Genomic DNA, 13,310 nt, shown 5'->3' on the forward strand with positions numbered 1-13,310 from the left:
TTGCTGCCCCCGTGTCTGGAGTTCCAGCAGCTGGAGGGGAGCCTGCCTCCGTCGCTCCCCTCCCTCCCAACAGCTCACAAGCTCTTGAGGAACTGCTTTTCTCTTCACACGCCACAGCCCAACAGGCCAGAGGAGAAAGTCCTGCAGCTTAAGGAAGGTTTATTGGAACAGAAAGAGAAAGAATGTTCATGTTCCAAAAGGCGGCCCTCAAGACACACACTCCCTCATTGCAGGTTCCTATTTCTGACTCCAGTTCCAGCTTTCTTCCCATACAGATCCCACAGAGTAAGTGGGAACTTTGCCCTGTGCTAAATTATCAGATGTCCCATTTTCACACATCCTAGAGCTGTCCCTTAGGTCCCAAGCATCTCCTTATCATCTCCTTTACCAACTTCTCCAGTAAATGCTGTACTCACCCAGAGCATCTACCAGTAGGCCCGGGAGTGTTGGCTGGTTTGAATTCCAGCTCTGTCAATGCACTGAGTGACCTAGGAAATTGGTTATTCCTTCTGCTTTCTTTTTCTCATTTGGAAAATAGATGAAAGATGTTAATCCCAGAAAGTGCTGGTGAGCACACCGTGGGAAGGCACATAAAGGACTTAGCAAGGCGCCAGGCGCACTGCGAGATGGCTGTGTACTCACGACTGTTGCTTTTTCTGGTATGATGTGGACGCATGTGGTCCCAGATCAGCAGGTTAATGGAAGGACAGCACCTCCAATAACGTCCCAGACGTGTTATCCCCCTTTCCTCCCAGACTGAACACCAAAATTCTCTTTCCAGATATAAAAAATATTCAGAAAATAAAATAAAATTTCTCTGTGTAACTGAATCACAAAACAGTGGGGTGGGCCTTTTGTTCGCAAGGGCCATTTAGGAGGATTTTCATATTCTTTGCAGGCTCTTGTATGTCCGATGGTCAGGGCACCCCAGCTCTGATAACAGAGAGGGACAGGAATTGGTACATGTGTGTGTGGGGGGGGGGGTGGTGGGGGGGAGGCTGGAGAGAATAGCCCCAGAGGTACTGCTGCAAGGCAGTCAGCTCTGTGAAAACCAGCACCAACCTCTGCACCAATCTCACCCCGGCTCCAAGAGCAGCGTGGCTGTTGTCCCTGGCTCCCCACCCGCCTGTGCACGCAGTCCCCCGCCAGCAAGGAGGTGGCAGAGGCTGGCACGCTCCCGCCCGTGCCCTGCAAGGATCGCACAGACCCCGCCCTCCTGCCCAGTGTGCTCTGTCTTTATCCACCTACTGCCTGCCTTTGCCTTCTGACCCTGAACACAGCAGTGGATCTAACTGAAAGGATGTAGGGACAACGGCCTTGTACAAGGCCCGCTGTGCTGTGTCCCAGACAAGAGCAAGGTTTTGCTGGCCCCCGTCTGACCAGCAATGAGCTGTGCTTCACTCTGCACTAGAAACGGCAGAGAGGGAAGGGGAAACGGCCATGACGGAGACGAGGGCTGGAATGGGGCGGCGGTGGAAACTGTTACATCAAAGTCACTCCTGCAGCAACACACACTGCGTCTACAGAGGCCTGCTACCTGGAAAGAATGGCACCTAAACTGTGAGCTCGCTAACACTTCTGCAGGGCTGGCTGCTGTGCTGCCTGGGCCAGAGGCCGGGGATACGGATGGAGAAACGATTCAGCAGCAGGCCTGCTTGCTTCTGACAACCGATGACCACTGAGGTAATTCGAGACAAGACGTGTTTCCTCCACCATAAAGCTACATTAACTAGGTCTGATTATGCAAAATAGGAGGTGAATCAGCCCTACTATTTGGACTCAAGTGTTCTGGCACCTTCTATAAAAATTAAAAAAAAAAAAACTGTAGGAGGAGAGAAACCTGTATCCCACAACAGACGTGGGAGGCAGGCTCATTTTAGTTTCAATTTTCATAACTCAGCACTTTTCCTAGAACTGGCACAAACTTTGCCTTGCACACAGCTCAGTCATTCTCTTCAGTAAAACAGGTCTCAGCAGAGGACCAGATAAAGCAGTGGCCCCTCAGCTATTCCCTCGGACGGCTGAGCAAAGTGGTTTTCTCAGTCATCGTGGAGGAGCAGGGATTGTAACTGCTGTGCAGGAGAAGACTGTGTAAAGGAGAGGCTGCAAATAGGGGCAGAGAGTCTGGCTCTGCTACTTACTAGCTGTGTGGCCTTGGAGAAGCTCCTTCACCTCACCAGGCTGTTTCCTCTTGTGCAAAGTTAGGATAGCACAACATTCTCATCTTTCAAGGGACCTGAGTTTTAAAGTCAGCACTTCATATACTAATCAATTATAGACAAAAATATGCTGTTTCTTTTTTGAGCACCACATGAAATAGCTAGCTTGCACTTGGGGAGTACATTGTATGAAAAACAGGCGTCTTTAAATATTATGTCTCAGGCAATAATTCAAAGCACCAAGAGGTTCGTAATCAGAGAGACACACAGGTGCTGAGGGGCACTGGGGGCTCTGGATTTATAGCTCTCAATCTGGGGCATTCACTTTTTGACAGAAGCGTCGGGCATAACTGCCTGGGACCCCCAACTCACGCTCCCTTCCCCCCACCCTCGCCTTCTTCATCACCCGCACGTTCTCCCTTATTTGAATTCCAGCCAGTTAAATTCTAGTTAGATTGGCTTCAACCAGAAGACATATCAACACATACACTTGCGTCAAAGGGTCGTTGCAAGAACTGAATGGAACAATGGGCCTGTGGCAGCCACGGAGGGGCCCCTCACCTGTCTCTTCCAGGGTGAGCCTGCTGCCGGTTGTGCGGAGAGCTGCCAGGCCCCGGCTGCTGCCCCTTCAGAGTCACTGCACGTTGACGCCAAGGCCACACTCTTCCTGGGCAGCTTTCAGCTGCTGCGAGCGTGGTGGGCACACCAGAGCCAGGCCATGCCTGCCACTTTTGGGCTCCTCTAACGGGCAGTCTCTGCCCTGGGGCTCCCTCTCGGTGCAGCCAAGGCTTTTTCAGAACCGCACGGCAGGCTGAGGCTCTCACCACATCCTCTATTCTCCCCTCCCGCCCTTGCCCTCAAAGATGCAGACCAGCAACATGGCTTGAGGCTCTTCCTGCTCATTTTCACAGGCTTTTCTCTCCCATTTCTAGTTCCAGCATGTCATCTGCTCCCACAGGACCTAAACTGACTTAGCACATAAAGTACTGGGCATAGAATGAAGGTTCTGGACACATTAGCTCTTATTGTTATAATAATTATGACTTGATTAAATGAATGACTCCACTAGCAGAAGGTGCTCTGAGGGGCACCTACTCCCATGATGATCTGCTCCGAGAGGCCTCAGTGGAGTCTCAGGCCTGGCCTAGCCCGACCTTTCTCTCTGCCCTGGTGATGCCATTCCAAGGTCATTCTTGCTTTTCCTAATGCTTCACTGTGCAGACAGAATTTCAAAATCACTGGAGGATTTGGTGAAAACACGTTGAAAACTTCAGAATTAGCTCTGAAATGGGTCTCTGCAGCTCTCCGTCTTAGCAAGAACAAACACGGTGGTCCTAAGAGCCTTCTCCAGACAAGTGTCAATGAAAGCCACGTTCACTACACAGCAGAGCCTTTCCCGAGGGAGTTCGGAGTCACATCGTTATGGCCCACCTCGTACATGCTGCACCGGTGCCTACGGGACAGTGATTAGTTGTGGAGAGGGAGGTGATGGTCACGGCAGTAAGGGAAAGACGTAAGGGTCTACAGAGACACTCATCAGTCCACAGCCCTAAAACATGTCCATTAGGGCACGTGAAACACTTTTCAGTGACAGGTCCCACAAACACTGTTGAGAAACCTGCTATGATGACAGCTATAAAGTCCGTTCTCTTGAGATCTGAGAGGCCGCTTCCAATTCAGTGGCCACAGACTTCACAGAGGAGCCATCAGCAGCATGACAGGGGCTTGTGATAAAGGGGCTGTGGACGCTCTGCTTATCCAAGCAGAGAAACAACTGACAAACAGGTGCTTCACAAAACCGCTCTGGAGAAACCGCGGCTGAAAAGCTTGTCACGGGTGGCACCAGGGACCCAGTGAAGCCCGTGGCTGTCTTTCTTTTGGGAAGTACTTCCTCCATCAAAATAGAAACCGTGTGACTTCTGTTCCATCCGAAGGAAGAGGATATCAACTTTGACCTGATTCCTCACATAAAAGCCATGGGTGTGATGATCACCTAAGCAGACCTTGGGTGCTCAGGTCAAGGGCACGACTGGGGAGAAGAGGCGAATCCCAGAGATGGCGGCGGGTATCACCCAGTTCACAGAGCCAGCAGTGACTGGGTCCCAGCACGGGGTTCTGGAACTGTAATTTGCGTGTTGCTAATAAAATAACCTGAAATGAGAAGGGTAAACATCCTTCACAGCCCCACACTCACCACCTTTGGGGGAGGGGAAATTATACTGAAAAAAAATGGGGTTGTAGTTAGCTGTCTCTAATACAAACTACTCACTTGACATGTCCCCTCCTGCTTCTGTTATGCCAAGTCCATCCTAGTGTGAGACACCTTGTGCACTAAGAAAAAACCCTGGCTTGGAAATGTGATGGACCTGGGTCTGAAACATGGTTCTGACCCTTCCCCAGCTGCATGGCCTCAGAAACTCAGTTTCCTCATCTGGAAAACAGGGATAAGAATAACTGCCCAACAGGCTTTTGTGAGACAAAACACCAACATGTATGTGAGAGGCCTTAGCATCTTGTCCCAATAGATTATCTAAAATCAACCACAATCTGTCATATCACACATTACAGAGGCACAGCCCAGAGAGCAAAACTGCTGCCTGATATTTATTATTGGCCCTAATAAATAAAAAGGGATATGTTTTATACTGCAGTCGTAAACTCTCACATTAAAGAGTTTTGGAAGTATCATAAAAAAGCCACAAATGGCTACACAGCTTTATCATAATAACAGCTAATATCTCATTATTAATTTCTTCATTAAATTCTGGGCACTGGGGCTTCCCTGGTGGCTCAGTGGTTGGGAGTCTGCCTGCCAGCGCAGGGAACACGGGTTCTATCCCTGGTCCGGGAGGATCCCACAGGCCGTGGGGCAACTAGGCCTGTGCCCCACAACTGCTGAGGTCCATGCACCTAGAGCCTGTGTTCTGCAGCAGGAGAGGCCACCACAATGAGAGGCTCGCACACCACAGTGAAGAGTGGCCCCCACTTGCCGCAACTAGAGAAAGCCCATGTGCATCAATGAAGACCCGACGCAGCCAACAAATAAATAAATAAATAAAATAAATTTAAAAAAATATACTAAAAAAATAAATAAATAAATTCTGGGCACTAATCTAAGCACTTTACATTGATTACTTCATTTAATCCCCAAACCTATCCTGTGAGGTAGGAACCATTACTCTCCCATTTCACTGATTAGAAAACTGAGGCACAGTGTGGTTTAGTAACTTGCACAAGGTCATATGACCCACAAGTGACAAAGGCTAGACTCGTACAGGCAGTTTGCGCTCTAACAAGTTCACCAAAGACGGGACTCCTGGAGTGGCTGGCAAAGTTCTACTTCTTGACCTGGGTGGTGTTTGCCATATATTTCATTCCTTTGGCTTTCTGAAGTCAGTTTTATTTTATGAAACACATTTTAAAGTAATAATGTTAGTAGCTAAAACTTTACCACTTGATGCTTTGGACAGAAATAGAGGATGCGTTTTGCACATGGTGGGCTGTGTGACCACAGGCACAGATGAAGGCTCTGTAATACTGTAATGACATTCATCTCTGTTGTTCAGGACAGTGGCAGAGAAGCGGATGAACATTGTATTTTCAGTTTGTGGTAGGAGGTGCTTCTGTCCACAAGTCCATTGGAAAAAATGGGGAAATGGTGTAAGGAAAGTGTTCTTATTTTGGCATGCTGAATCCCCACTGCCTAGACTTCTCAGTATTTCTTTGTTTCTCAGTTTCTCTCTCTCATCCCTGTCTCTGCTCAGCCCCAGATCATGCCCTTCTGTTCCCTTCTCCCTGCCTCTCTCTCTCCTCATGGAGAACTCGAGAGCACTTCCTACAGGCTTTATTTATTGAGTATTATGATGAGTTGCTTAGTCTTCATTAGCAAGGACTGAGTGGATGGTGTACAACCTTCAGTTAATCCTCCTGAATTAAGTCTCCATCGACACAGGTGCCCTTTGACTTCTATCTTACTAGCTTAATGGTTCCCAGTTAGTAAAAAGCTTCTGTACCTTATGGAAGTTTAGAAGTAGGAAGACTATCAAGCTATGGCCTAAGAAGAAAATCAAATATAAGAGCGCAAATTGCCCAGAGTCATCTGCTTTTTCCTCACATCACTCTTGCATTTCCCCTCTCCTGCAGACACCCAACAGTGAAATCACATGCAGGGCTGTTTGTTAGCCTATGACCCAGACGGGGCTAATTCTTGTCATTGTTACAGAATCTATGCAAGGACACAGACTCAGACTCCAGCCCTGTAGGTAAGGGGGGACCTCAGAGCTGGAGTGGCCAGGAAGACCACCTCCTAAGCCCAGGATCTCTGGGCCCCATCCCCAGAACTAATAGTGCACTGGGACGTGACTCACAAATCTGATTACCAGGCAGAAAAGTATGTCATGTAATTTTAAATATCCTCCTCTCTCTTCTAAAGAGACACGTGCAATGTTTATCCGGCAACTGTATGTGGGATGCTCCTCCGTGTGCAAACAGTGTAGTGTGTATCATCCTCTCACCTGAATCAGTACAGGGTGCTCCAGCCCTCCCCTTCTCAACATGTCTGGACCAGATTTGTGGAATTCCACGGGGCCTTGCCTGCCCCTGGGCCTTGGACATCGAGACGCCTGTATAACACACCTGAAGTCCCCATCCCCGGCTTGGGTTCTAAGGCTCCCTTGACTTTCTGGGGAGGCACAGCCTGGTCAGCCCCTGGACAGCCCCACCACTTCCACGGGGAGCAGAGCATACCTGTTGGTGTGTCCTGTCAGCAGGTTGGGAGCCCTCATCCTCGACCTCTTCCTCCCGCACTGAGAACCCCATTTTTTCTTCCTCCCCCTCCTCACTTCCTTCAGAGTAGGAGTCAAATGCCTCAGCGTAATACTCTTCAGCCACAAGTGGGTCTTCTGGGATCTCTGAAATAAAGAATAAGCAAAAATCAGGTCCCAGCAGCCATTAAAATCACAGTGAGTCTAGGCCTCCCTGTTTCCCCAGAGATGTAGGTTTTGTTTGCACTGACAAAGCGTTCATGGAGTGCAGAGCTGAATCTTAGCTTCCTGAACGTACCTAGCGGAATGGAATAAATACTCAGCACAGTTCAACCAGTGGAGGAAAGGAGGGACGACTATTTGCAACCACCTTTGGAAAGTGGAAGAATAAAACCGTGAAAGAAGAAGAAATGATCTCTTTTAAAGTCTTCACCTTCAGGGGCATGAATCATTATTACCATGAGGGGTTTAGGAGCAAAAGCAGGCTCAGATGCCTTGGCTACAGGACCCTATTACACACCCACATGACGTTTTTGTGGAGACAGCTGGAGGGGATAAATGTCAGCACTCTTCCTGGGAATTTCTTTTTTTAAAGAAAATACTAGTAGGGAGACCAGGAAGAGGGATAGGACATATAGCAATGCATTTTGACAAGCTGAGGAAAATGTTAAAATTCTTTTCTAACAGGCTATGAAGGCTTTTGAGATGGAGTTCACTCTGGGGTCCTACTTATGTCAATATGCAGGATTTACTTAAACAAACAAACAAACAAACAAAACAAGGAAAGGCTGCCCAGTTAAGCTGATGCCAAGAAATGGCTACCTAAGTTACTTGATGCAATATTATTACTAACTAAAAATACAGCTCGTGCTTATAATGGTCTTCAACCAAGAAAGGCCAAAAATGGATCATGAAAAAGCACAGTGATATCAATTCCAGGTGCCAATGGGGGCCTAGAAATAGAGAAATACCCTTGGGGAGGGGAGAAAATTAAACACTGGTAGTCTCTCTACCTCATTAAAACCATGGGCATTTTATGCTTTGCACCATACTGCGACTTATAAACAAAATTATTCTTCTACATTGTGACACAGAGCACTGTTTTTCATCCCATTGTTGTTGCTATTTTATGTTTAGTGGCGAAAATATGGAATTTGGGGTCATAGAATCAAGATTTGAATCCAGCTCTACAGCCTCTTAGATGAGAAACGTGGGTGAGGGGTTTGAGCTGCCTGAGCTCTAACTTTTGCAGTGACGCTGCCGTAAGCGAAATCTAACAGGGTGGCTGTGGAGTTTCAATAGCGTGATTCTTATGAAAGCATCTGCACGCAGGGAAACTGTACACAAATGTTCCCTCAATTTCCACATCTATAAAACTGAACTTTTCATTAACTGATTCCAGAATCCCTTGAAAGTAAAATACTTAGTGTGTGTAGAAATCCCTGACAATGGAATACTTTAAAATCTTTGCTATCTATGGTTTCCCATAGAACACAAGAGGCAGTACCAAGGAATCAAAACTGGTCAGCTCAAAAGACAAAAATTACATATATTCAAAACTGCCTTTGTCAGTTCTTTCAGAAGGAACTTATTGGGAATCTCACACTTTCTCTCGGCAATTCCAACACAGCCTGCTTTCCCCTCAGCTCACCAGATGAAACAGATTATTTGTATACAGAGGCCATGTTTTATCAAAGTCTTTATTTGACTCACACTCAGAATGACAAGAGGATCACAGCAAGAGAAGTACATAAAAACCAAAATCTACTGGGAGGACAGCTCAGGTCTCCAGTTTTGCCCTCAAGCAGGGGCACGTGCTCACTGAGTGGAACGGTGGACAGAACCATGAGACTTCCGGCCTCCTTCTCCCCGTCGGCCTCTTCCTGAGCTTCTGTGTCTCCTTCACACAGATGTCCCTTCTCTCTGTTTCCCCACTTCCTCCCATCTCCTCTCCCTCTCCCCGCGTCTGTCTCTCTGACAGTTATTCATTTGCTGACTCGTATTTTCTCCCTCTTTTTCTCTATCCCCCCAACCCCACTTTCAAGCAAGAATATTTGCTTTCAAGTGTGACTATGAAAGAGTAATAAATATCATTTATGTTGTTGCCCAGTATACAGAAATGTGCTCGGATTTGTGTATATATAAAAACATCTTTATAGCTGAAACAAAAGCTTCATTCATCAAAATTTACCCATACTACAAATGACACGCTCTGGCATTTCTCATTCTATTCAATGTTTTGTTTGTTTGTTTATTGTTTTGTTTTGTTTTTAATGCTAGTTTCAACTTGCTAAACTGATCTCTCAACCCACAATTTGAAAAGCACTGGTTTAGAATGCTGACTGGCATCAAAAAGACCCGCATGTAAATCAAGGCTCTGACATCAGCTTCATAACATTAGGCGTTATTTAAGCGTTATTTCCTTCAGTTTTCTCACCTGCGAAGTGGGGATGGTGGCACCCGTCTCATGCAACCGTTGTGAACATTACATAGTATGATGGATGCAGTGTGCAGTGCACGTGGTGTATTCCCAATAAATGTGAGTTACTGGCCTTTAACATAAAACTTGGTAGTTTTGTCTGTAATGCTCAACACCAGGAAGAAAATAAGTATCCGGCAATCACAAATAGATACCAAGTTAAAATTTTTAACAATATTTTAAATAGAATCTCTTCTCAAAAGCCACACAGTACCCAACTCAAATGACAATAAGGAGTGGCTCCTCCGCCACCCTCCCTGCTGCTGGGCTCCGAGGGACCCTGGGCGTTTCACACTCGCCCCTCCTCCCGTCATCCCTCCTGTCCACCAGTTCCATCCTGGCTCCCTGCAGGCAGCTCAGAGGGAACCTCTGCAGCAGAGGCGAGCAAACTTCTGTTAAACGGCTGGATAGAGACAAGTGCTGGGTCTGGCAGGGTACACAGTCCGTCACAACTATCCAACCCTTTGTAGTCTGAAAGCAGACACAGACAATACACAAAAAAATGAGCGTGGCGGCGTCCCAACAGAACCTTCTTTACAAAAGCAGGTGGCGGCCGGATCACACCCAGCTCCACGCCACAGACAAATGCTCCTCCTGCTAACGGTTGTGCCTCACCCCCCACAACGTCAGTCCCTTTCCCTCTCCGACCAAGGATCCCCTCCCAGGGAGGAGAGGAGGGCAGAAATGGCCAGGGGAAAGTGCCTGTCATGAAACAGACCAGGATGGCCCTGTCTCCAGCATCTCTTAAGCAAGTGCCACTGACTTAGAGCAGCTCAGAAAGGGTGCATTTTCAAAGGGAAAGGTCAAAAAAAAAATGTCAGCTCAAACTGTGTTTGTCAAACTGCGTTTTTTGGACACTGACCCAATGTGAAGCCTTGTTAGGCTAAGGCTCATTTCTGCTGTCATGGAGGGAAAATGGCTGTGATAAATAGCTTTCATTTTTTCATACCCTGAAGGCTCGTGACAGATGCTCGGGAGTGGCATCCAGATCTCCACCACGCTGGGCGGCAGTGACGGAGCCCGTTTATGAAGGGATTCAATGATGGCTGCCTGGGCTTGAACACAGTTGTTGCAAATCCATGCTGGAGAAAAAGAGAAGCAATGGCCCTGTCCCAGGACAAGGATGCCCTTTGTCAGACCCTTCAATAGAGACCCTCATAAAGCCCTTCCTCTAAGACTTAAGTGGCAGCAGGATCACCTGCAGGGCTTGTTGAAACACAGATCGCTGGGCCCCACAGAGCTGAGCTGCTGATCAGGAGGTCGGGGGTGAGGCCCGAAAACGTGCATCTCTAACAGGTTCCTAGGGGATGCTGGTCTAGGGCCCACAGTCGGAAGACTGCTGCTCTAGGAGGCAGCCCGTTCAATGAAGGTGCTGTCATATACTATCACAGAAGCACTGGAATAAACTCACGAGGCTCTATCATATTGCTACATCGTCTAACATTTTGATGTTACAGACGAAAACGAAGAAATCAGCTTTATGTTTAGAAGAGCTCAAATTGCTGTGTTATTATCGGTCTCCACAACTCACTATCTCTGTGGAGTTACAGGGGACGGTTCCCATTTTATTGATGGGGAAGAACAACACTGTGAGTCAGCCGTCCACTCACAGCACTTTACAGGCTGTGAAAGCACATTCACATCCAGTATTCCACTTGATCACTGCAACAGTGACTCAAGTTACACCAGGAAAACATTTTTATCTCAACTTTTAGATAATTAAAGTGAGACCCAGACAGGCTGATAACCAACCCCAGGTCACACAGCTGCCTGCATGGCAGACTGGAATGTAAATTACCTGACTCCTGCTTTATTCCACCATGATAGTAATATTTTATGCTTAGCTAGGAATTTTCATCTTTACTGGTAAAACCGTGTCATAAATAAAAACTGTGATTATCTTCCCCATAACTCTGAAAGATGTCAGACAACAAGGGGTAGACTTTTGACTTAATGAGACAGAAAAATTGCAGCTTAGTCATCCTGGTAAATCATCTGGAGGGAGCTGGGAATACTGAATGCCAAGGGCCCTCCCTCAGACTCAGCCCAACTGTCACTCAGCCCAGCTCTGTCTCAGACGTGCTCAAACTGGACTGTGGGTCAGGACCACCCGGAGGCCTTTGTAAAACAGACTCCTGGCCCCAAAGCCCACTGTTTCATATTCAGCTGAGCTGAGCTGAGCTGGGGCCTGAAAGTCTACACAATGATGCTGCAACACACTTTGAGAACTACCGCTCTATCTTTTGGACCTTCAAGGAGAAAATGACATACAAGTGCCATTGTTTAATGATAAATTCCTCAATACTTCATCTACTATTACACCTGTTATTTAATTTTATACATGTTTATTGGAGTATAATTGCTTTACGATGTCATGTTAGTTTCTGCTGTACAACAAACTGAATCAGCTATATGCACACCTATATCCCCATATCCCCCTCTTCTTGAGCTTCCCTCCTACCCTCCCTATCCTGCCCATCTAGGTTGTCACAAAGCACCTAGTTGATCTCCCTATGCTATGCAGCAGCTTCCCACTAGCTATCTGTTTTACATTTGGTAGTATGTATATGTGAATGCTACTCCTCTCACTACGTCCCAGCCTCCCCTTCCCCCCGTGTCCTCAAGTCCACTCTCTATGTCTGCGTCTTTATTCCTGCCCTGCCACTAGGTTCATCGGTACCATTTTTCTAGATTCCATATATATGCGTTAGCATACGGTATTTGTTTTTCTCTTTCTGACTCACTTCACTCTGTATGACAGACGTCCATCCACCTCACTTCAAATAACTCAATTTCATTCCTTTTATGATTGAGTCATATTCCATTGTTATATATGTGCCACATCTTCTTTATCCATTCATCTTCTTTATGCCACATCTTTATCAAGGTGGACATTTAGTGCACCTGCTCTTTAAACTTCTAAAATGATCAGGAAATGTATTAAACAATTTTTTAAAAGCGCCAATAAGATAAGAACTTTGCTAAAAGGCAAAACCAAATTTCCTCTAAAGAAACTTAGTTATGTGGGAGGAACTTCTCCGCCTGTGAGCCTGCCATCACCCTAAATGATTCCAGCCATCCATATGCCTTGAGCAAATGTGGGTAACCAGCTGAGCACCATGGTTCCCAAAGGGTCCTCAGAAGCGTAGGAATAGCGTCACCCAGGAGCTTACTAAAACTGCCAATTCTCAGGACTCCCAGAGCTACTGAATCGGAGACTTTGGTGAGGGCCCAGCAGTCCACATTCTAACAAGTCCTCCAGAGGATCCTGATGCACACATCATTTTGAGAACCACTAGTTTAGCACAATGTATACAGCAGGCTCCTGGAGGGCAGAAGCTATGCTCATGCTGTTTATACCTCCAACTCACAGCTCAAAGCAGCCTCTCAAACTTCTTGTTGAGTAAGTGAATGCCTACATCTCTAATAAACTATCATACAGTATCTCGTGCAAACAATTTCCTAATGTTTATTTTGGGGAGGGGCAGAGACGGGAGGAGAAGATCAGGAAGAGATAAGAACTTTTATTCCCTGACAGCCCTCTTCCCTCTTCCTCTCTCACATCCTCTGATCTTACATCTCAGATGGAGTCATAACTCCAAACAGTAAAATATGTCTTCCTCGTACTACCATCTACAGCTACATCCTATAGGCCCACCAGGCTCGAGGACTCAGTTTAAGCTTGCCCAGCCTGGGATGGCACTCGTGTTAGACAGTGGCTTTCTGCAGCTGCCCCAGACTCTACTAGAGCTGCAAGGGCACCCTGCCTCTCTCTGCACATCTGGCAACACTGTCAGAATTGAATAATGTTTAGTGACCAAATGACTTGTGATTCGGGAACTCCAACAGACTCACTTGTACTTTTCTGCCTCTTCTCCGAGGAAATCAACAATATCCACAAGATACTTT

At 46.8% G+C, this 13,310-nt stretch overlaps 1 protein-coding gene across 10 annotated transcripts in view; it reads right to left on the reverse strand.

The window, feature by feature from the left end:
* NEK11 (NIMA related kinase 11) overlaps window positions 1-13,310 on the reverse strand; it is a 246,032-nt gene that overhangs the window by 76,854 nt on the left and 155,868 nt on the right. For 9 of the 10 annotated variants that reach the window (XM_057737901.1, XM_057737900.1, XM_057737893.1 and 6 more), the window contains one exon: window positions 6,906-7,069. In XM_057737901.1, coding sequence (XP_057593884.1) covers window positions 6,906-7,069 — 164 coding nt within the window. Of the gene's footprint in view, window positions 1-1,805; window positions 2,237-6,905; window positions 7,070-13,310 lie in introns of those variants that run through there. The other variant, XM_057737899.1, reaches the window with a different exon arrangement.

The sequence above is a fragment of the Hippopotamus amphibius genome, chromosome 6, assembly GCF_030028045.1.
Source record: "Hippopotamus amphibius kiboko isolate mHipAmp2 chromosome 6, mHipAmp2.hap2, whole genome shotgun sequence".
Taxonomy (NCBI): Eukaryota; Metazoa; Chordata; class Mammalia; order Artiodactyla; family Hippopotamidae; genus Hippopotamus; species Hippopotamus amphibius.